General features: G+C 39.7%; 2 protein-coding genes across 3 annotated transcripts in view; both read left to right on the top strand.

Annotated features, from left to right (window-relative positions):
* Nucleotides 1-7,818, top strand: part of LOC122401057 (RNA-binding protein 24-like) — a 37,088-nt gene extending 29,270 nt beyond the window's left edge. The window contains exons 5-6 of one of the 2 annotated variants that reach the window (XM_043402973.1): nucleotides 1,824-2,041; nucleotides 5,569-7,818. In XM_043402973.1, the coding sequence (XP_043258908.1) occupies nucleotides 1,824-2,041; nucleotides 5,569-5,729 (379 nt within the window). In that variant the 3' untranslated portion in view covers nucleotides 5,730-7,818. Of the gene's footprint in view, nucleotides 1-1,823; nucleotides 2,195-5,568 lie in introns of both variants that reach the window. The other variant, XM_043402972.1, reaches the window with a different exon arrangement.
* A 3,735-nt stretch (nucleotides 7,819-11,553) lies between these two features.
* LOC122400975 (solute carrier organic anion transporter family member 74D) lies at nucleotides 11,554-21,373 on the top strand. The gene is made up of 8 exons (XM_043402788.1): nucleotides 11,554-11,710; nucleotides 15,206-15,401; nucleotides 17,260-17,685; nucleotides 18,214-18,461; nucleotides 19,006-19,276; nucleotides 19,392-19,587; nucleotides 20,216-20,772; nucleotides 20,893-21,373. Exons 2-8 carry the CDS (start codon nucleotides 15,221-15,223, stop codon nucleotides 21,063-21,065), a joined length of 2,052 nt encoding a protein of 683 aa, XP_043258723.1. The 5' UTR covers nucleotides 11,554-11,710; nucleotides 15,206-15,220; the 3' UTR covers nucleotides 21,066-21,373.
* Nucleotides 21,374-24,395: the final 3,022 nt, after the last annotated feature.

Genomic DNA, 24,395 nt, shown 5'->3' with positions numbered 1-24,395 from the left:
CTGGTGGCGCCAATAACGGGAAGAAAAACTATTTTTTGACCCGTCGAACACAGCACACTTTTAGGGGCCACAGACTAACGATAAATCTTGAATCGATCGTTAGACGAAACACTTAAGAAACGTAATTTTAAGATTACAATCGTATTATATATTAATCGTAGTACATAGGAATTTGTATAGTTTTGACCATCACAATTTTTACAGTTTTTAGTTGGTCCTATCACCGAAACACATATTTGTGTATAGTTTATATCTGAATATTTTAATTATTACCTTTAAATGTAATATGTGCTTCGTACAGAGAATTTTTCCGACCGGTCGCTGAACACTTCCATATGTTCTAATTGTTTATCAAACCAGTAGTATAACAGATATTATGGCAGTGTCGTACTGCCATTCAACACGACCATACGATAAGTACAGCAACCCCACACAATTTACAATTATCGTTTGAGCAGTCGTAACAACGATAGTTGTATAAATCATTGCATAAAAAATCGTTACATCTGTGGCCGTTATTACACCATCGTCACTAATTGGTTTTTAACTATTCTGACGTTGTTTCGAACTTTCGACCGTGTTAAATAGTTCGATAATTCGAACATATAATTAGATTTGAACAAAAAGATAGTAGTTTTCAATAATTCAACTCCCAAAGTAAATATTTGACTCTCAAAAGTATCGTAATTTTATTTGTACAATTCTTTCTCCTACGATATATTCTCACTTTATTATTGCAAAAAGTTTTCGAATCGATTTGTTAAATACTTTATTTACATGCTGCACACACACTGACACGAATAAACAATCCCTCTTTTTCCTTGTATCCCCGGTTCCTTAATTGTACAGAGATAAATGTACGGTTGGAGCTTCCTGTGTTCATCAAGTTTCATTGATTAACTCGAAACGAGTCAAAAAATTAGTTTACGATCAAGGAACTTTATGGACCGTAGGTTGTTTCAAGAAGCAAGTGTGATTATGTAGCATACTTGGTGGACTAAACGCTAAGAGGACTGCTTGAACGTGGGAATAAGCTTCGAAAGCTTCTTTTTCGCCGTATAATCCGCAATAAACTTTTCCATAAAATGCTAGTGTCAAATTCTCGAGTACAGCATACGGAGTCGATGTTGTTGGTCACGTATTTTTGAAAGGTAATAACGTTTCATAGTTCAGTAACTTCAACATCATTTTAAATAGTTTAGGAGAGTGGGTCGTTGCTATATCCGTTAATGAAATCGAGTAAATTATTACTAAAATCTTGCACTCGAGCCATACTTTCATAAATTGACTAATTTAAGTGGGTGTCTAACTCTTCACTTGAATCAACAATTTTATAAACGATAATATAAGTAATACAGACTGCCCCCCAAAAAATAGTGAGTTTAAAAAATGTACACCTATTGAAATAACTTAAATTGGGTTTCGTGAAAGGAATCAAAGTTACATTTTAGCATCGAATTCTAGAACACTTTCGTTCCATACTATTTGAAGTTAGTTTTGACAACAACATTTGCATCTATAGCTTTTATGCACTTACGTATATTTTATGTGAGTGTCTTTGACAATAATAGCGTTAAAAATTCCGTTCAAAGCCTCGACCAGAGTCTAGGTCAAAAGTGGGATATTTAGCATTGTTTAGCATACTTGCAGGAGCAAGCAAATACGATAAAACGGCTGACCAATAACATCGACGTAGTGTCGTAACCGTGAACGTGAGTCCACCAAGATCAGTCGACGAATATTCTCTGTATTAGATGTCTGAGTGCCGCTGCGTTCCTGTTGGCCGTGTCGAACCTTCTAACCGATAATAATTTTCGTTTCAGGGTGCCACCGGGTTACATGTATCAGTCACCATACCTGGCGACCGCGGCGCCAGGTGGTTTGGTACCGCTTCCGGCAACACAGTTGACCCACGCCGCGGCGATGGCGGCTGCGTCCCAGTTTTACGAGTATCAGAACGTCGCGGCAGCGGCCGCCAGTTATCCGGGGACATCGTACAATTTCGCGGAGGCGTATCCTTATACCAGCGCCGCCGCGGCTGGTATGTGTTTGAAAAGTGTCCAGAGCAAGGACAGCAACGGGCTGATACACCACCATCAGCAGCACACCGGCAGCAGCCCCGCGGTGCTGGCGCACCAACGATTGGAGAAAGCTCTCCTGCCGCCCTATCTGCCCTCCTTGCTACGTAGCAACGGTAGACAATCATTCGAGCGAAAAGAAAAACAGAACGCACTGAACAAAAGGGAACGCGAGAGAGTGGACGAGTGTGAAAGTGAGAGCGAAAGAGCAAAAAGATCGTGACACGTCTTCCTTTTTCGTAGCGGAGTAGCTGTGCTCGCAGGCTGAATCTCTGCAAGATTCCCACCCGATTCGTCGAACTACGGCCCGTCAGACCCACGGTCCCTAATCATTATGGGGCTAGGTAGAGCCCGGGTACGGGGAACGATGGTTTTTAACACTTAACCGGGTAGGGCCCCGATCCGTTCCCCTCCGATATTAACGTGCTCGCGCAGGATGATAGAAGGTCCCGTTCCTGTGTCTCGAATATTCAATCTTCGTGGTTTTCGGGGTTTTCGGAACGAGAAATAGCACTTTTCGAGTAAATTTTTGATGAAGATACCGTGGTAATTCTCCTATAGTATAGTTTTTTGGTTTTAGTAATCGATTACATTCATCCCCAATAGATGGCAAAATTACGATTCTTTAATATTCCGATGTTCCAAATTAGGAACGTATTCCATATTAGAACAACTGACCCTACTAAAAGAAAATAGAAAATCTTCACATTTAAAAAAATGAACTTCAAAATTGAAATATCGATTTTGTCTGCTTTTTGTCGTTCAAGCTTGAAGATTGACAGCCACAATCACTAACTTCTACGATAGTTATTATTTTTTATTGAAAAAAATTGAGTAAAATTGTAAGGAAGTGTTTCTTTTTCGTCTCAGAAACCAGAATACTATACGAGTATTAACATCAAAAACATGTTTCTCGATGTCAAAGGGTATTGGAAATTAAAATGATCGAACGATCGATCACGCGTTACCAAGATCTTCTGAATGTTCTGGTGTAAAACTCAGGACAGAGGAGATCTGTATTCCTGATTTCCTGAGATAGAAACTTCGGATAAAACAAAAAACAGAGAATTTTTCCATACATGAAACGTTATGGGGTTGTACGTATAATTTTCCCTTTGTTTAGCAAATGTATATTCTTTTCCCAAAAATTCTCTTTGCTCAGCTTTCCACGTACTGTTATCTAATACCGTATTAGAATATATTATATTTATTTGTTTTTAACACGGGTTTGCATGGATTATTCGCTTTGGTTTAATAATATTTACCGAACTATAAATATTTATATTAAATTATCGCGTATTTACATCTGATATTCTACGAGTCTTAGTAGTCGTTTATATTCTATCATTCTGCAACGGAGAAGTTAAAAATCAGAGGTGAATAGGTTGGATCTTCCCTTTGACAACGGGCCTGAAGTTTGAGAAACACTGTTTCAGTCAATATCTAGTCAAAACTACTGAATTTATAATCAAGTCTTTCGAACACACTCAGTATTCAATAGGAAGTCATTGAATTTCTTATAAATATTAATTTACTTCATAACCTGCAACAGTTTTAAAAATGGTCGTAGATAATTATCACTAGTCAATGGGACTGTAAATGCAGGTAATGAAAAATAATATAATATATACATCGGTAAAAGAAAATTAATAAAAAAAGAAATGTTTAAATCGCTTGGAAACTCGTTCATGTTACGTATCTGATAGAGGCCGTATACATTATTATTCTACGATGAGTCGTCCATCGAGTTGCAACGATAATTGTATGCCAAGTTATACAACAACCTTTAACATTTTAAAGATCATTTGAATAAACGTAACCATGATAGCTGTGCGGATTATCGTACGAAAAGTCGTCCGCAGACGTTTGGAAATTTTACTGTTTTCGGTGTTTTAAAGTTATTAACAGCCAAGGTAGTGTATTTTTATAAATACGCGTACGCGTGTAATGTATTCCGAAAATTGTTTTTGGAGAATTAGCTGCGAAAATGACATGCATGGGTCGTGAAAGAGCACTGTTGTTCCGTTTCGCGTAACACGGTAGATTTAGAGGAAATTAACAATTGTTTAAAGTGCTGCACGTGTCGATATTCTTTGTTAAACTCTTTTGTACTACCAAACTAACATACTACCGAAGTATGGAAAATAACCGGTGCAGAGAGACTTGAGAAATGGTTTTGTCATGGTTTCTCTTGCGGTCCTAGGGATTTCGCATAATCGTTTCTAGTGGGAATCTTGCTGCGGATCTTTTCTGCTCGTCTCACCTGTCGCTTCTTCAAATTGAGTTAGTGAATGTTCTGTAATGTTGATGTGTTTACATTGGATCACGTTTGCTTGTCGAGAAACCGTTTTACGGATTTGAATAACGAGTTTCGCATTCTGCAGGAGAACTTTCTTGCAATCTCTTTTTTTTTTCCGAGATCTCTACGAAATCGATGTTTCCATTACATTTACGATCGTGTCGGGCAACGATCGAGGGAGTTCGAACCGAAACGTGGATTCACGTTGGAATGTTGTCGGTTAATGAGTTACGATAAAAGAAAAGATATGTAAAAAATGGAAACGCGTCATTGCATGCTTACGCTGGCTTCGCACTCAACACAATGAACATGCAAATTTTGTTAATGCTCTGATGTGCTGACTATGGTGGTGGTGGGGAACCTTGTCACGGTGGATGACAGTAGTCTGTAAGCTTTCACTTTGCGATACTAGTGTCTTGTCGAGGAAACAGAGTTCAGTTTTTTTAACGATAGAACGTGTACAAAATTTTTTCCAGCACCTATGTTTAAGAAACTGGCGCGGGTAACCAACGGGGAACGAGCACTTTTTCGATGCAAAATGTAGGAGACAATCATTGCTAATAGATTACGTTTCATTCAAAAAAAAAAAGAGACAAATTCGATATCGAACTCAATTTTTAACCCTTAAGTGGACTCTCGATCTCAACTGAATTATTTTAGTTAATGTTGATTTTGGTAAATGGAAATCAACTTTTCTTTAAAACATTTAAGAAATAATGAACTAATGGAGGATTACATCAATTTTCAAATATTGACATATATTATACAATATTAATTTAAACTTATGAAGGACTGTAGCAGCCCTAGTAATCATGTTTCGAAAAACATTTTTTACCAGTATTCAAATTTTTCTCAAAGTCACGTGATTTTTTAAATACGTAGAAGAGAATTGATATTAATTGGATTATTATTGTTTTGTGACTGTTTGATATATCTAGTACGAATAAGAAAAACTTGATTTTTCTAGTCACAAAGGGCTTGCTCCTTCATCAATTTACCATAATATATGTAGGTTCCTAAATCATAGTTTTGCACTCTCAATTCGGGTTAAGGGCTACAAAATGTTGTGCCTCTCGTTGAAGATTTACAGTTCGAATAAAAAACTGTTCCTCGTCGTTGCCTGCGTCAGTGTCGACCGAGTGCAACAAGAACGCGAAAGGAGCAATTTATATTTTCTGGTTTGTTTTCCAGCAAATGCAGCAGCAGCTAGTTACGTGACACCGTATACGTACGCGGCGCTACCAGGTGCAGCAGGGTTGCCTGCAGCGGCGGCTGCAGCTGCAACGGCGGCGGGCGCCGCGTTCCCTGGTCTACCGTACCAAACAACGCCTCAAGAAGCGAGATTACAGTAGGACACGTACTCGCCGCCGCGAGGAGATCAGTGTCGTCGCGATGGATCACGGCGGCGTCCAGTTCGCGGCACGAAAACTCGATCCTCGCCGTATAAACTTCAATCCTCGCCTGTCGTCCTTCGCGCGAGTCCGCCGTCTTTGATCGTCGAGGATCAAGCGTCGTCAGCCATTGTTTCAGCTATTCGAAGTTTCGTTCCGCGTTTTCGCGAGTTCATTTTGGAAACTGGTGCAGACGGAACGAGCCACGTTTACGGGGGAGCGGCTGCACCGCTCAGGATCGACGACTCGCAGTTTCTTAACTAACTTAATCTTTAATCTTCCCCACCTTAATCTTCCTTTCCACGTTATCCTTTTGTAGGGCCGACGTTGGCGTGCTCAGCCAATTAGTACTTCACGATACGAGACTCGACGATTATTTATACGTAAAGAAGCACGAATAGAGGCTTTTCCCCGATAGACAGACGTTTTTGGGCAGAATACGAGTTCCCTGTAACGCACCGGAGCCACGAAGATTGCCCTCGTTGCGAGAGAAACTCGCTCGTTGAATGTTTATTATTTAATTGTTAACAGATCGCTGAACGAATATCGTATGTGGCGGTGGTCCGAGACATTTTTTAAATCCAATCGCGAACGATGTGCTTAGAAAGTATAGTAGAACTATTTATTGGTATAGGAATCCCGTCGTCTCTATGGGACGTTCGTGTCGTTTCCAAAAATGTTCTATTCCATCCAGGGGCAATCTTTTCAGCTTCTTCGATATGTACGTTCGCGGGATAGAAACGGATCGAGAATAGAAATTTATAACAGCGCCGTATAGTAGGTCAGAATAATTCGCTCCTTAATTCGTTTAATTAATCTGTACGTTGCATTTGACTTAAATTAAAAAATTGATGTAATTCTTTAGAAATATTCTATAAAAACATTCTTAGTGAGTAATCGTAATTACGTAAGATAGAATTAGATTTATTAATCAAAATCTAAATATAATGTTATTTTCTATTCCTAACAAAAAAAATGCAAGGTCTTGTGACTTTGAGCGGCGCTGTTAATTACGAATTAGTTCTGGCCCGCTGTACGTCGACACGAATAGGAAGACTGATCCGTATTCAGAATCGATATATTCTCGCGGAGGAAAATTGTCGAAGACGCGTTTCTTCCAGTATTGGCCGGAGAACCGTTCGCGATTTTGCTACGATCTTCATTCTGAATATCGGTCGAGGCGAAAACTTCACGTCTACACGTAGGAATAGATTGTAATCCAGCGGTTTCGTCGGGATAGTTTTCTATTTTATGCTTACGGGGGATTTTCTCCGCGCCCGACGAACCCGAAAGACCACGAATAAAACGGCCACCGGAGCTTCCGCGCGTAACTCACGGCTCAAGGGATAAGGAATTTTCGATACTCGCGAAACGAGTGTTCCAGGGTGTTAAACGAACGCACAAAGTGTTCTCGAATCGACGATTTTTGTGACGCCTGACCGCGAAAACTAATTGCGGAATGGAAATACCGAAGAAACTGATTTAATTTGAAAGAACAAACTCTGGTACTTTTCGTAATAACAACTTCCATAAAACGATTGGTGAACGTTTCTACCGTTTGGCACTTTGCTTCTTCGATACTTCCATTTTGGAATTGTTTTCTTGGAACGCTTTGTGCAACGTCGCGAAGAATGAGAAAGAAAGTTATAGAAATCTATTTCGGCAGGGCATTGCTTCGTGGATTTGATTTTTTTATTTAGAAGTATTCTCGATTAAGAAGTATTTTCTATGCGATTCGTTAGGACGAATGTCGTAGACGCTTTTAGGCGAAGCAACGACTTGTAAGTAGCGATGGCCACGCGTTGCAATCGCGTCGATGTTGCCTTCGATGTCGCTCAGCAGCGAAATCACCAAGTGTCTTAAAGACGATGCCTTTCTCGCGTGACTTAACGAAAGTTATCGAAACGAACCAACGTGTTTCGCGGTACTAATTCAACGAGGACCAACGGACGAACGAATTGGCTCTTGTTGGTTTTCGAATACCGATAGCGATGATCGATCGTAAAAATTGTAACACCGATACTTCGACGATGTCGTGGATAAAAGTTCGCAAAAAATTAATTGAAAAGTGAAATTTCATTGACGCGTCGAACCTATGTACATCGAATGATAAAAAAACTTTGATCGATTTTCCTGATCCTCGCGTTGCCGATGCCATGATTCATCGATCCGCAAGAAGAGTTCGTTCGTCCAAATCTTACAAGTGATCTGGTGCCTTAATTAGCACGAACGAATAGTCTTAATGGTTAGAAACTAGTCAGTGATTCGTTAGCGTGAAACTATTCGCTAACGCGTGTACAGGGGTTGAAACTAAATGGAAACGATTACGACGGTAGGAGAAAAAAAAAACTGAAGGAGATATATAACTAGCTAGCGCGAAGGGAGAGGGAGGATCGGGCTATGAAGAATGAGACTGTCTAGTCCTAAACCCTTCGAGACCTTAGACGAGGTTAACTCGATTCGTTAGAATTTTAAGTAGACGTTAATACGCATGAAGTAACTGAGAAAAGAAACCAAAAGTCTTGTAAAAAGTTAGCGAAAGAGGCGCTGTTAGGAAGGATTAATGTTAAGTATTAATTATTACATAATCGATCGATTAAGGTAATAGGAAAATAAATTAATACTATTGATATTATATTATTATTATTACTTATTAATTATTATTATTATTATTGCTATTATTATTGATAATATTATTATTGTCATTATTGATTATTCATTATTGTTCATGTACTTAACGACGAAACGAACAGAATACGCGAATCGCGCGAATTTATTAAGAAGCGAGAGAAAAAAATAAAAACGAATCTTCCGTCGCGATGGAAGGAAGTACCGAAGTCCATAATGAAACCGCGAGCGTAATCTGATCGCGGTTACCATGATCCTTTCGAATATCCTACGCCCTTAGGATTTAACGGTTGTAATATATCATCTGTTATCTTCAGTAATATTACTATTATACGCTCTATCGATAAGGTTAACGAGAGGAAACGAAAAATAACGTATATTGTCTCCGAGAGAAAGAAAATAAGCGAAACGTGTTTTTGTCTCACGATGGACCGCGACTCTTGTTGTCTGTTGCTTTCGCACGTCACCTGAACTCTTCGTGAGACGACGAAATACGAACTTTGATTACTGAAAAATTGAACAAAAAAAAAAATGAAATAAAACCTCAATTTTCACAAAACTAAAATCGTGTACCGTTCCATCCCCATCGTGTCGTCGTGATATTTTTAATGTCGAAAGTCAAGTTAGGTTTTGGAAGCAACGGTTTCGAGTCTCGATCTAACTATCGAACGATCGAGCACTTTTGGTATTCAGCCCTTATTATGTATTAATAACTTGTCCTGTTAATATCGTACGAATATTGTCGACAGCTAGTAAATAATTTTGATACGCGAAAATATCGAGCGCGTAAATTGCACGCAGCTCGTATTTGGTATCAATTCTCGATATCGATAGTTTCGTAATGAATACTGATCGATACCAATACCGTATAAAGGTTCATTTATATCTACGCGACGAGTCATGAACGAGCTGAGCTGAATGAGGCAAATCGATAGTGTTTTATCATTATTTCCAATTATTTGCAGTCCAACGACTGGACTAAAAAACTTACCACTCGTACGAGCCTTGACACGAACGAGGTTTTTATGCAATAATCGAGGTTCTATTGTACCACAGATAAAGATCTATATCAAGTATAAATATTGACTACCGATGTTAAAAAAGGAAATTTAGAATACTTTATTAAGATGAAATTGTAGACAATTGGAGAGGTGGTAGGAAACTTTTACACTCACAATTCGGGTTAAAATGTTCTTTATTTTATAACAGGGTACAGACCGACAAATCAACGGAGATCTGAATAATACAAAACTGACTGACTGACTGTGACTGACACTGACTATCTCTGATTCTGGCTCTGACTCTCTGGCGATCGGGGCCCGGGCTTATATATCCCCAGACCCGATCGTCTTTTGGCTCTTTCGTACCGGGTGCAAAACTTCCCGGCGCGTGCCGTGGAACCTTCTCGATCGTTCGACGATGTTCCACGGACACGTGCAGCCGATCGATTTTTGCACCCGGTCCGAACTGGCGGCCCGCGGCCCGCGGCCCACGGCCCCCTTTGACGGTCTACAAAGTAACAAACCTAACGGTCTACAAAATATTAAAAAAGAAACAGATTTAATTTTTTTAAAATAAAGCTGTATGTAAACAAACTTAAGAACGATGTTAGACTTGCAGAAAAAACCAAGACTAATGTAAATATAAATTGTAAAACAGATAAATTAAATATAAATTTTCCTTACGTTGGAATAAAATAAGATTAATAACGACTCGTTACTTAAGTAGTTTGGTATCGAATTGCTTGAGTATCATCGACGCGTATCAGTTTCAACGTTAACTATGGGTACATTCACAGCTGTTCCTCAGCGAATGTTCTTTTCCTCGTCTTGCGATAGAGGCGAGTGACTCCGTCGTCTCGTTGGGACTCGATCTCGTTGTTTTTCACCGACTAAAGATAATCCTAATGGCCTTGCGGAATTGGACGTCGAGCGTCGCGGCGGTCTGCAAAAACGAGCAACAGGGAAACCGCCCTCGACGTCCAACGAAGTTAGGCCCGCGACGGCGAAGTAAAAATAACCGGTCGCGCCTTTTGGCGAAATAACTCTAGGGCTTGGCTCCGTTTACGAGTGCCCATAGATTCGTCACTCCTCGAGACCGCCATTGCAATTCGATACGAAGTTCCGTTCAAGAAAAGACTACTATTCCTTTATATTAAATTAAAAAAGAACAATTTAAATAACTTGAAGTAACAAAAATATATTAAACATCATATCCGTGCAACTTCAAGCTTATATATTAAAAATCAGAAACGAATTTTTAGAAAAAATCGACAAGTTGGATGTGAAATTTTTCGACAAAATTAAAAAATTTCAAATCGTTCTGGGAAAATTATATTCGGTTGAGGGGATCAATTACAATCATTTTTGGTGAATAGACACACCCCCAAAATCCTACGCAATTTCGAGAAAAAAAATTGTTTACAGAAAATACAATGTCTGACCATGAATGATGATTCCCCTGAAATTCGGCGAAATTGAAAACTTTCAAATCATTCTGGAAAAATTATTTTCAGATGCGGAGATCAATTACAATCATATTTGGTGAATACACATACACCCGAAATCCTACGCACTTTCGAGAAAAAAATTCGAGTAGGTGCTGAAATTTTTCTGAAGATTATTTAAAGATTTCAAGATGGATGGACCTCATTAATGAGTGCATCGCAAATCCTCTATTTTTTATTTAAAATTGTAATACATCATTTATTTAAAAAATAAATAAACTGGGTGAAGAACGTATGTGAAACTATAAAAGAAGAACGCAGCCATTAGCTCATATTATTTGCTATGTAATTAATAATTATATTAGAGGATCTATTCCAGAGGAGTCCTGTTCCAGAAGAGGACGCTAAAATCACCTGTCAATTATTAGGTCGGTATGACAGGGCCACGAAAGTTCATGAGGTGTAAGGCCTACTCGTATAGCCTGTCTGTGATCGAATGTTAGTATAGACTGCAACCAACTGCAATACCTTCTGAATAGGGGTCTCACGGTCATCGTGAGCAGTTATGATAAGATGTCAGCACCGTTGCTTCATTGATAATATGTCCTCTGAATGACGCCCCCGCTTATCATTCGTTTTGATAGAGAAATAGTAGGGGAGCATTGCCATTGACAGAAGAGCGAGGCTCAGTTATCCCGCGTTTATTCGCGTAAACTAGAGCGCTCATAGCGCTCGGTGATTTTTTCGTAACTCGACGAACGAGGGAGGTCACGCGCAAGGAAAGACTCGAGGATCGCGATCCAGATAGGACTCGCGACCTGGAAGTCCTTCCTAAGTCCATGCGGAAGCACGTGGCCCTAAGGTCAAGGTGAGATTAATCAAATTCTCGCGTGTTTTCGCTTCCTTCTTCGGCCTGGCTTATATCGTCCGTTCAGACACCGTTTAACGTTTTCTATCGCGAATCGTTTCGGATCGCTTCTCCGTCCGGCAGCTTACTTATAGATCGTCCATCGCGAACTGACTAAAAAACACATTATTCCGTTACATAAACATCCTTGGAAACGTTCACAGAGCTTGCTTTCGGTATTTAAAAAATCGTAGCTTTGTCGTTCGGTTTCCAAATCTTCGATCGACTTTTCTTTTCGCGGTAGACATAGATTTATTTTTTACTGTCACGTTAAATGAAATACCTTCTTCGAGATCGCGATCGTTTGGACGTAGTTTCTCAAAGCGTTCGATACGAATTCTTACTGGTCGCGAAGCTTTGACGTCGTCAGCCTTCAATCTTGTTTGAAATCATTTCGAACCGACCGTCGCGAATTATCCTGAAATTAACAATGGCACTGTACGAATCAGCATTAAACAGTTACGGCCGACAGTTACGTCATTACGGAAGACGTTTTTCGCCGATGTCCACTGTTATCGATGATCGTCCACCAATATCTCTGACGTACGCGACCCGTTTTGTACATTATTTTATCGCCGAGAAGATATTCGCGTGTCGGTTCGAGCGCCGACGTTGCGAAATCATTCGATCGAGCGAGGCTGTCGCGCAGAAATCGTTCTTAGCGAATCGTTGATGCCAATTATCGAAGCAATTTGCTTTCTGCTGTTTGTGTTGTCCGTGCCCTTTTCCCCGTCCTCGCGTAGCTCTAGATCCGATTACCTAAATTGACGATAATAAACGAAAACGAGATTACGCTGAATTTTACAAATTCCACGACTTCGTTTATTTTTATCCTCGCGGCGGATCGTTCTTCTCGTTCGAGCTTTCGGTTCCTTTTGGTCGGGAAAGCCTGTCGCGAGGTCGGGCTTCGCGATTCTTAGCGTCTTGTAACACGACCAGGCGGAAGTAACAATCGACTGGAACTCCGTATTAATGCAGTCTCCAAGCGTCACAACGAAATCTGTACCCAGTTAAATTGCAATTGCGTAATCATCTCAGGTGCCCGTGGTGCACGCGACAATTACGCAGGGAATCGTCGGTAAATAAATCTGTTATGTCGAACGATTGCAAAATTTTGGGAATAAATTGAAATAGTTGTGCCCCAAACGAACAATAATGCAACTTTTCAAATGTTAAATATTGCGTTCGTAGTTCTAGTTATAGGTGTAAGAATGTAAAATACATACTTTATATTTATGTATTCGTTAATTTGCATAACTTTTTTGCTTTTACTTCTATCGTTTCTCTGTCGTGATTCTCCTTCTGCAGACTCACTGTTTCCGCGTCTAAAAACTAAATGCCACTATCACCGAGCAAGCGATCCTAAATGCATTTTACCTGTTTCGTATGCTTAATTCTATATTGCAAACATAGTACTTCTTATATTGTCAAGACCAGAATCATGGAATTATTCATGTTGAACAGATAAAACAACATATTCTAATTAGATGCAATATATTTATCGCTCTACAAACAGTGTGGACGTCGCAATTTTTCTTAGCGTTTAAAATTTTATTAAAGAAAAAAACAGAAGTCAGTAAATATTTTATTCCATAAATTTTCAGTGTGAAGTCAATAAATTAATATACACGTGGTCCTATATAAAAAATGTTCACTTTCAAGCAAACGATAGCTCATTAGCGTTGGCGTTTAGATACGCTTTTTTAGAATGGCGGTGAATGATTTGAAATTACGCTACACGGTTCTAATTGCTCTTGAAAAATAGAGGAGAGTCTCCCAAATATAGAGGTGTGCAATTTATTAATTGTTTTTAGTTTTAAATAGTCATAAATTAATGTCAAAGTTTGGAAAATTACTGACGCGCGTAATTTCTTCGCGTTATTTTTGTATTTTTACGAAAAGCTCTAAGCAATGTCGGATTCTGTAGACTTCTTTTGCAGAAGAAATCATCCACACGAAGTGAAACTTCGAACAAGTAGAGAAAATATAGGTGGTCGACGCGTGTGCGGCACTTTGCCGCCATGCGATCAGCCGCTCGATTCTCGATTGTATCGATTCGACAGGGTCGAAGCTATAACCAATATCAATGGGGGCGTTCAATGGGGCACCCACTATGTATAAATAATCCAATAATCTACACCTTGACTATTTTCGCTATTATTGTTTTTACAAAAGTACGTGTTATTAATTTACCTTGAAACAAATCACTTTAATTTACGATCTAGAACGGATGATCCATGCATCGTCGCTATCCAAGTTAATCAGATATACTATTGATAACAGGATCTATCGTACAAGGCTGTTATCTAGCATATGTTTATTCCAAATCACGCGTTAGATTATAAATAATTCTTACTCGATGGAAGCGTAATACTTGAACTCGATACGAATCGACAGTCACTGTTAATTTTACTTATCGCATCGCCTATCGACAGTTAAAGATTGTTTTCATTAAACAAGTTCACGATACCAGACCAAAACAGCAACACAAAAATATTAAATACAAAAAAGTATAAATATTTTGTCAGAATAAATTTTCATATCATTTATTCACGAATGGCACCCCCAGTTTATTGTCTATCCTGGAAAATTAATTCAAATAAAAATAAATAAATGTAATACAGGAATGGTGAGGGAAATATTATGATTGAAAGAAACATTAAATACATAAAAGTATAAATATTTTGTCAGAATAAATTTTCATATCATTTATTCACGAATGGCACCCCCAGTTTATTGTCTATCCTGGAAAATTAATTCGAATAAAAATAAATAAATGAAATACAGGAATGGTGAGGGAAATATTATGATTGAAAGAAACATGAAATACATAAAAGTATAAATATTTTGTCAGAATAAATTTTCATATCATTTATTCACGAATGGCACCCCCGGTTTATTGTCTATCCTGGAAAATTAATTCTAATAAAAATAAATAAATGAAATACAGGAATGGTGAGGGAAATATTATGATTGAAAGAAACATTAAATACATAAAAGTATAAATATTTTGTCAGAATAAATTTTCATATCATTTATTCACGAATGGCACCCCCGGTTTATTGTCTATCCTGGAAAATTAATTCGAATAAAAATAAATAAATGAAATACAGGAATGGTGAGGGAAATATTATGATTGAAAGAAACATTAAATACATAAAAGTATAAATATTTTGTCAGAATAAATTTTCATATCATTTATTCACGAATGGCACCCCCGGTTTATTGTCTATCCTGGAAAATTAATTCTAATAAAAATAAATAAATTAAATACAAGAAGATTAAGGGAAATATTATGGTTGAAAGAAAAATGAGTTTGTAATTTGGTGGAACCTTGTGTTCTCGTACATTAAAGTATTTTTCAGATAAAAAATAAGCAAGGTAATATCATTTCTCAAGTTCAATGAATTTACCGATTCGTCGAGCATATAAAAACCGGAAATTTAAACGTTACAGCGCTGTCGGAGGGATATGAGCAAAGGTTGTGGAATTTGTGGGATTTATCCCCGGTGGCTGCGACATCGTGCCACCCCAAAAAATTTCATCGCTGTGTACGGTCTCCTTGGCACTGTGCAGGCGATGGCCTTCATTTACATCGTTGTCACCCTCACGACTCTGGAGAAAAGATTCAAGATACCTAGTCGCACAACTGGTACGCATATTTAAATATTATTAATAGATTTAATCGACTAGTTTCGTTTCTTCCCCGAAGCATATACTTTCCCCTTTTGACGTTTCGTCGCACTATCAAATGTCATAAAGATAATTTGAAGCGCTTAAATTAAGCGAGACATCCTGCGTGACAACTTGTCGGTTGTAAAAACGTGGCCTAAAAAATTATTTCGCCGTATCAACTTGGACGAAACATCTCGATTATATTTTTACGAGTATTGCATTGTTGTTGTTTTTTAATATTATAACGTGTTTCTACTCGTTGACTGCGCCATTTTATAATAAGTGCAATAAAAACGATAAGCAAAATAAATAAACGCGATCGAGGCTCGTGAAATCCTGAAACGTTGGAGTGTTTTGGGTTTCTTATCTTCCCTGCGATTGCTCTTGTCACCAAAGCCGAATAGTCGAGTGTCGCGAGTGTACTTGTTAAAATACTCGTACTTGCACACCCACACGCGTACACGGTCGGCCACTAACAAAGATAAACCGTACGTCGGTGTGCGTTCATCTAGTAGGTAAGTGAGTAGTGTGTCGCAATCATAGAAGTGAGAAATCTGTCGTTAGAGCTACGAGCGCTGGACACGCACTGCGAAGAAATACGGATGTGCATTATACGAGTTTATTGTTAGTCATAATATACTCCAAGGGTACATACACGAAATGCATTCAGAGACGTAGCAAGCCTCGCGTTCGATTCATTCCCGATGAACTTTGCTCTCGCGAGAAACCAGAGGAATCGTATTCAGAAATAAAATATAAACACTACACTTTCATTCTTGAAACTTCCATTAATAATGATAGATGAAAGGGATAACAAGTTTGTCAGATCAAATAAGAATTGCAAAATTATTAGAATCTCGTTGAGCTCGAGTTTCTTCGAATATTTGTGATACTGTCAATACGAAGTTCACGAATTCTTGATCGATTCGTCACTGTCGTACAGAGATACAAAATTATTATAGATAAAGATTCAAACCTCCATGTATCCATTATAGATTTGAGAAAAATTAAAAATCATTTCGATCGTACACAATAAAATATTTTACAAAAGAAAACAAAGCAAAATACGATTAGTGGTTATCTAATGTTCGAGTATTGCCTATCTCTGCTATCAGTCGTTACTCGACGCGTTGGTGTTTTGCAACGGAAGATTATTTACGTTCGCGTGTACACGATCGAATAAATGTTAATTGCGCGTGTAGTTGCTTCGTGCGAAATCGATACGGTCCTTCTACACACAGGAGCGTTATATTCATCCAAGTTCGTGGTTTTACGAGGTCGTCGTTGCGTTTGATCGATCGACGTCTACGCGGACTCGTTGGAATTCGATATCGATTTAAGACGATATAGTCGAACCTCGATAATTCGAATCGCGAAGGAAGCGAAAGGAATATAGAGATTTCGAGGTAAAAATTTGAACTGTAGAGTATTTGTGCAAGGATTTTCGAGTTCTGAGAACTCCAAAATAACTGTTTCAAACGTGAGAAACGAAAAAATGTTGTACATGTTATGGATATATCGGTTATGGTTCTGTAACTGTTACTTTTTAGTTCTGTTTCGATTACAGTTCGGTTCTATGTACATTATTCGATTTTGTTACGGTTTTTAGTTTTCATTGAACTTATGAAAATATTTTTTCTTACGATTACATTTGTTGATATGATTTTATGATTTTTTTTTATTTCTTTTTCCCTATGACTTATGACAACATTTTTTAGGCCTTGGTAACCATTTCAAGGACCAAAACGACGAAGAATTGACGACATAGGGTATTATTATCGTTATTTTTGAAACTCTTTTCGAGCAGTATCACATGGTGCAGTATTATTTTTCAGGATTAATTCTTTCCGGGAACGAGATCTCTCAAGTTTTGTCGCTGATATTAACCTACTACGGAGGCTCTGGACACCGTCCAAGATGGATCGCGATCGGCGTGGGTCTCAGCGCGTTCTCGTGCCTGGTCCTTGCTCTACCGCACTTCCTGTTCGGTCCTGGCAGGGACGCGCTGGCGTTGACGAAGGAACACCTCGATCAAACTCTGTTGAACAGCACCACGGCCCCCGAGGACCTGGCGATCTGTCCCCGCGTCGTAAAACCGGAACGCTGCGACGAGGAAACGCTGATGGACGTAAGCATCCTTCCGCGACTGTTGGTGTTCCTCTCGCAGTTCATCCTTGGTATTGGCACAACGCTCTACTATGGTCTAGGCCAGCCGTATTTGGACGATAATACCAAAAAGAAAAACACTCCTATGCTTTTAGGTAAGCTTGCATTTCGTTAAAAACCAGAGAGCAACTGTTTATTCACTGACTCAGAACAGTCAAAGTTCGTTTGATTTCAGTAATTTTATCGGAGGAAATTTCTACGAAAACCGAATTATTTTACGTACTATTTTTATGAGAGCATTCTTTAAAAATTTCTTTTCTAAATATATTATTTATCGACTTAGATTCGGTAGAAGAAATTCTTGAAATATCTTTAATTTTACTTAGCGATTATTGTTTGAACGTAAACACTCGCTGGCCCCGGTGTAGGGGGATCGAGAAAAATTCCAATAACGTCAGAGGTAGGGGAAGTTAGTCAACGCTATACTTCGACGGTAGGTCGCCATAATGATGCATTTATGCGTATCAGGGTTGGTAATTGCATTTCAAGAATAGGTCAAAGTAGATACGTGTCTGCGAAGCAAGACGATTGTCTTTCCTGGAATTTTTCACGACTTCCCTAGAATAAATATTTGCGTTCGTCGTAATTACTGGTAAATAAATAATTTGTATTTTGTCGATCAGGTTTCACGTTTGCTCTGAGAACAGTCGGTCCGGTTATAGGATTTCTGTTGGGTTACGGTTGCCTCAGCCTATACATAGATCCTGCTTTGCATCCTGTGATCACCAAAAACGATCCACGATGGCTGGGCGCATGGTGGCTAGGATGGATCATTTTAGGCGCCACGATGGGCATGTTCGCTATCCTGATAGCCATGTTCCCGCGTGATCTGCCCACGAAGAAGACCGTCGCAAACGACACTGCCAAGAAGGTAAATTTGATGTTTGACGTTGTTTTGGTGAGTCAAAGTTACGTTTCATCGTTGTTTCCCCTTTTCAGACTCGATAAATAAATTGTTTAGCGGTTCTCTGACAAGTTGGAAATTCATTTTACCTTTGTTTAGTTCTACGAATTCAATTCCAATAGATGTGGTTCTCTTCTATCGGTTCATTAGAATTTTTCTCTTACTCTCTTCGATCGTTCTACGAAACCTAGCTGGAATTAGACTTTCTACAAGTTCCACCAAGGTGTAGTTTCCTAATTTTAGTTGTCTCATTTCCAGAAGCTTTTTTCGAATTGTTAATTCAAATTCTCAAGTATTTCATTGATCTTGGTTTCATTTAATTGCCCGTTTCTTTTTTACCAATAGTTTGTGTCAGTCAAGTTTAGAGTTCCTGATACTTGAGGAAGGCAGTAAGGGTTTCGATAAATAATAAAATAATAATTTAAAAGAAAATTCCATGATTAAAAATTTTAATATAGACAGATCGAGGTAGACAAATGTGTTTCTGTAGCTGTCTTTTGATATTCTCTAGGACGGTAGCATACCACTGAAACTGCATTTGACCGCTCAAGAGCGATACATGACACCGATGGAACCGAGGAAGTCGCTCGAGACGGAATACATACCGACTATTCGTGAATTTCCAACAGCCATGAAAAGGTTGCTAACAAATTGGCTGTTGACGTTCAACAATCTAAGCGGGGTGTTTTACGTGTTGGGTGCGTCGGCTTACATAACATTTTTGGCGAAATATCTCGAAGTTCAGTACAGTACGTCCGCTGCTGGCGGTACAGTCATTACAGGTATTTTTATTTCTTCGTTCGTTTGTTTCGTATTAGTTTATGAACGAAAAGAAGATAAACAGACTCTTAAAGGGTAATCGAATACCATTTAATTAATTAATTTCTGTACTCAAAGGTCCGATATCGTTGGTGGGTATGGTATTGGGATTCCTGTTCTCCGGACTGACTATTAGCAAATTCAAACCTGGACCTAGGCCACTGCTTGCATGGAACGTGTTTGTTGGTGTCTGTTTCGTCGCCGGTCAAATACTCTTCATATTCCTCGGTTGCTCCGACGTCGGCTTCAAAGGCCTCGACTTAGAGACTATGCAGTGAGTACGTTTTCTCCTTCATCGAGAATAAATAGTTAGACCAATAACCAACTGATTTCGACTCACTGCTTCGAGGTCGAATTCAGAATAAAATTATCACAAAGAATTTTCGTAAACTCAAGGTTTCGTCGTGTGTTAACAAATTTAAAGAAACTTGCATTATTATGACGTTGTTAGTATATCATAAGAATTTTACTACTCAAATGTATTATTCACCGATGAAATATCTAGAATATTAAAATATTCTAACAATAACAGTTTTAGTTTTACCTTTTTTTTTTATTCGTTGCTTAGTCACTTCACACCACTATTACACCACTTATCCAGATTTACATGTTTTAACGTAACATTTCTCTGCGATTATTCTGCCAAATGGGAGTGAAACTTAGTCGTAGTATATCATGAGAATTTTCCTACTTAAATGTATTATTCACCGATGAAACATCTAGAATATTAAAATATTCTAACAATAACAGTTTTAGTTTTACCTTTTTTTTTTATTCGTTGCTTAGTCACTTTACACCACTATTACACCACCTATCCGGATTTCCATATTTTAACGTAACATTTTTCTGCGATTATTCTGCTAAATGGGAGTGAAATTTAGTCGTGCAATGGTTTCTTTCAGAATGAATCTGTCGTTCAGTTGCAACCAGGATTGTAACTGCGAGGGCGTGAAATATTCCCCGGTTTGTCACGAGGCGTCGAAGACGACGTTCTACTCAGCCTGTCACGCTGGTTGCCGGACCATAATCAACGACAAAGAGTTCGGTAGCTGCAGTTGCCTTCCTCTGTCCTACTCGTTGATCCTCGACGACCACTTCCGGCAGTCGACGAGCCAGCCAAAGTTCGACAAAGTCAGGGCCGGGCCCTGCACCAGCGACTGCAGCCGCCCCTACCTCCTCTTCATGGTTCTCACGTGCGTGATACAAACGTTGGCGTGTTCCGGAAAAATTGGTAACGTCCTGGTGAATTATCGGAGCGTGGAGAAGAGGGACAAGAGCTTCGCTCAGGGCATCACGTTGATGACGATCTCTTTGTTCGCGCTGATACCGGGCCCAATTATTTACGGAGCCATCATCGACTCGACTTGCTTGATCTGGGAAGAGTCCTGCGGGACCAGAGGGAACTGCTGGTTCCATCACGGACGGAACTTCCGGTATTTGGTTAATATAACGTCGGCGGGTAAGTTTCTCGTTCGTCGATCGATTCGTAAAAATGAAACTGTTCGATCGGGACACGTCGAGGCTATTTTCAAGCTAGGGGGGAAAAAAATAAGATTACATAGAACTGGGCGATTTTCAGGGTTCTCGATGATAGGAGTGCTGTTTGACGCGGCGGTTTGTTATCTCGGGAAGGATTTGGATTTGTACGGCGCCCAAGACGTGGACAGACGCCACGAATTCGTCAAAGAAGACACCGCGGCGTCGATCGCCGATGGCGAGAAGAAGAAAGAGATAAACGGGAACGTTAACTGACGAACGAGCTGACTGGGGTTGTTATTTAAATGTATAAAATTGAGATTACACCGAGAACTGTTTGGTACCTGAACGTTAGAATCATGATCAATGTCGAGCGTGAAAATATTACGAGATTAACTAGGAACGCGTAAGATAACTTTTTAGTACATTCCATATATTCGAATTTATAGACGTTACAGATTTAAAGCTAGAATACTCGAACGACGTCGATCTACGTTTATAATTTACGTTCGAAACTTCTCAGACTATTCGTACGATTGTACAATCCCTAATTGTTTGTAAATAAAATACGAATTTTTATTAAACTTGTGATCGTCTGCGTCGTGTTTCCGAGAGAGTAACTTTCGCGCTGCTCCCGTTAAGTCTACGATAAACAAACCGTAATGCTCTACGAGACACCGGCGTCTGAACCGATTATATAAAAATAAAAAATAAGCAAATAGATTTTCCCGGGCGCTGCTCTCCCTTTACGGGCGATTATTCAGTCAAGTTCGAGTCAACTCGCGCAGATTCGCCTACGCTATTTTAAGACGCTTTCAACGTCCACAGCTTGTGTTCTTTATAGTTAACTGTAATTTAGGATTTCAGGTGCAAGTCGTGTCCTCGAGAGGACGATCCAGGATATTACGACGGAAGCAGATACTCACGGAAGCAAGAAAGAATAGGTTCCTATAATGTTATAAAAATAATTATTACTGCGATATCGAATAAATACGATTGTTAATTATATTTGTTCAGAGACGTCAATTATTCTTTAGCAAATTGGAGACCTCGACGTCTCTTGATCTATCAGTCAAGATAAAAAGACTCCGACTCGAGATATTATAGAGAAATTAACAAACGCCTTTTCCAGGTCGCCATCACTGAATCGTACAGGGTATCTTGTAGCTATTAAAAAAATGTTCAGGACAAAATGTCCTCTTAAAAAAGTAGGACAGGCTACTATTTCTGTTTCCAGAAATTTTAAATACGATTTTGCATTTACGTTTCCTTCAAAAAAGAAGGGTCCAATTGTTTTCCGGTTATGGATACCACACCATAACAGATTTCACGTTTCCTTGTTGAATCCAATCCGCAAAAATACAATTACTACTACACGATATAGCCTGTCCCTTTGTTTTTTAATAACTACAATTGTTTACGAGATATTCTACTGCACTCGATTGACCAAGACGCCAAACCAAGCGACGCCCGCCGCCTTTTTTCCAGCATAACAAATAACTTAATCTAATCTTTCAGATCGTAAACTTAAGCGAGCGAATCGATAAAGCGACAGAGGCAACTTCTCTCGACAGGCTAGATAACCCCATCAGCGCGAAACGCGACATCGATGGACGGAACGGGTCTTGAGCTTGAGTTCCGGTTAAGTCCCCCGCAAATAGGGCGTAATGTCGACCGGGGGGGTCCGGGCGTACGAGGAACAGCGAAAAGGAAAAGGAAGAGGAAAAGGGTGGAAGTATAGTTAAATCGGGCGATCGATGATACCGGTTGATACCCGAGGTGGAGAAAGAAAGCGGTAGGAAATGGGGTAAGGTCTTAAGGGTTGTTTTCAGGCCTGCGTTACCGAATTCTGGACGGAGGGTTGACGTCGCGGTGCAGGGACCTCCGGTAGTCAGGGGATTACAAACCCGCGAGGCCGAAAGTAAAAAGGGAGTTTTTGTTTGAGAGCCTTTTAATTTTTAAGCCCGGCCAGACCGAGCCCCGGAGGAGGCCCAGCCCCGTAATGAATTCCACGACGTTCTTATGACGTCAGGACGTCTCTATCGATCGCGTCCTCAGACACGCTCTTTGGAGGATGCGCTTTGGCATTACCCGAGGATTAAGTGCCCTGCCTTATTCCTCCGTAAATAAAGAAAAATCGCGGCCACGATCGTCGCGCGTACCCCGCCGTTTCTCAGTCGTCTCTGCCTCTAGGCCGAGACGCCTCGCGAACTAGGGATTTTCTTGCTACCCGAGCATCGCGTACCGCGACGATCGGCCAGGATTCAGGAAATCTGCGCTCCTTTAATCGCGAAACGCAACGATTCTTTGCTAATTACGCGCAGCTGCGCGCCTCGCAGATATTCCGAGCGAAAGAGAACTCAACGATCGCGATCTACAGGGTGCAATCGTCCCTCGATGTTTCGAATCAACGAGGTCTTCTATTGTAAATCGAAAAAAGAATTCGATTTTTTTAACTTTTTGCAGTTTCTTAAGAAGGAAAACCACAATGACGACTGAAAATTTTAACTTAATAATTTAAAATCTTTGATTTGTCACAATAAATGACTCGATAATTTTCCACAGGAAACAGCTTGCATCGAACGATATATTAAAAAATATACGATTCCATTTAAAAAAACATTAATAACATTCGCATATCCTCCACGTGTTTATTTACGAAAGAAAAAAAGTACTATATGCACCCCTCGAAATCATTTAATTTTTGTCTCAAATATTTTTCAATATCATCACAGTCGATAACTGTTGACGAATCATACAAAATGTCAAAATGTCTGCCAATATCGGTTCTTCGTAACTGATACCTTGTTTTCAACCCCTGCTGGTTGGCAACCCTACCCAAAATGGCGACATTGCCGACCGTTTCGAGACCTAACCTCCATAGAATATGTTGAAATTAATATCTAAAATCGAGACTGAGAATAAACAGGGATTGAGAGAAGCAATCGTATCCGATAAAATGCAGACGTTACGTAGTTACGTGTCGCTGTCACGGAAGATCGACTTCGAAATTCGACAGTTTTCATCGCGACTGACCGCTGGAAACGACGCGAACGCGTTGTCGCGATCGCGCAGGTCAGCAACGCGATGCAAAGTTTTGTCGTCGTGTGTACACAGTGCATTGTACATGACCCTGACCCAACTTTCATATAGACCTCATCAACGTCTTCTAAGTCGAGGTACAGTCTGATCTAGACTGTCGTCGACAATGCGGATCGGACGAGGATAGACGTACGCAGCGCGGGCAGCCGGAAGTGACCGGTTTTAACCGTCTTCTTGGTCGTTTCAGCGTATAATTCCTTTCTGAACGATCGATCAAGACCGTTCATCGACGGTCACCATTGTTTTCCAAATCTGTGTCTCTCGTACTTAACGATCAGACGTTCGACGATATTGGGGGAGGGTGAAACGAATTGTCGAGGCTCGTGACGCCAGAATCGCCCGATGCGCGCGATCGTCAATTTGAAATATCCGCGAAAACTTATCCGTGAGAAATACATCGCTCCGCGAAATGAGTTTCGTATCATTACGAACGGTGTTGCATATAATACTCTTTTGTGCGAGGAAGAGCGTCTGTACATAAATTGCAGATGCAGAGTTGCATTC

This window comes from Colletes gigas, unplaced genomic scaffold, assembly GCF_013123115.1.
Source record: "Colletes gigas isolate AHSC1104 unplaced genomic scaffold, ASM1312311v1 Colletes_gigas_Sc00021, whole genome shotgun sequence".
NCBI lineage: Eukaryota > Metazoa > Arthropoda > Insecta > Hymenoptera > Colletidae > Colletes > Colletes gigas.
This window is presented reverse-complemented; position numbering and strand designations above follow the sequence as displayed.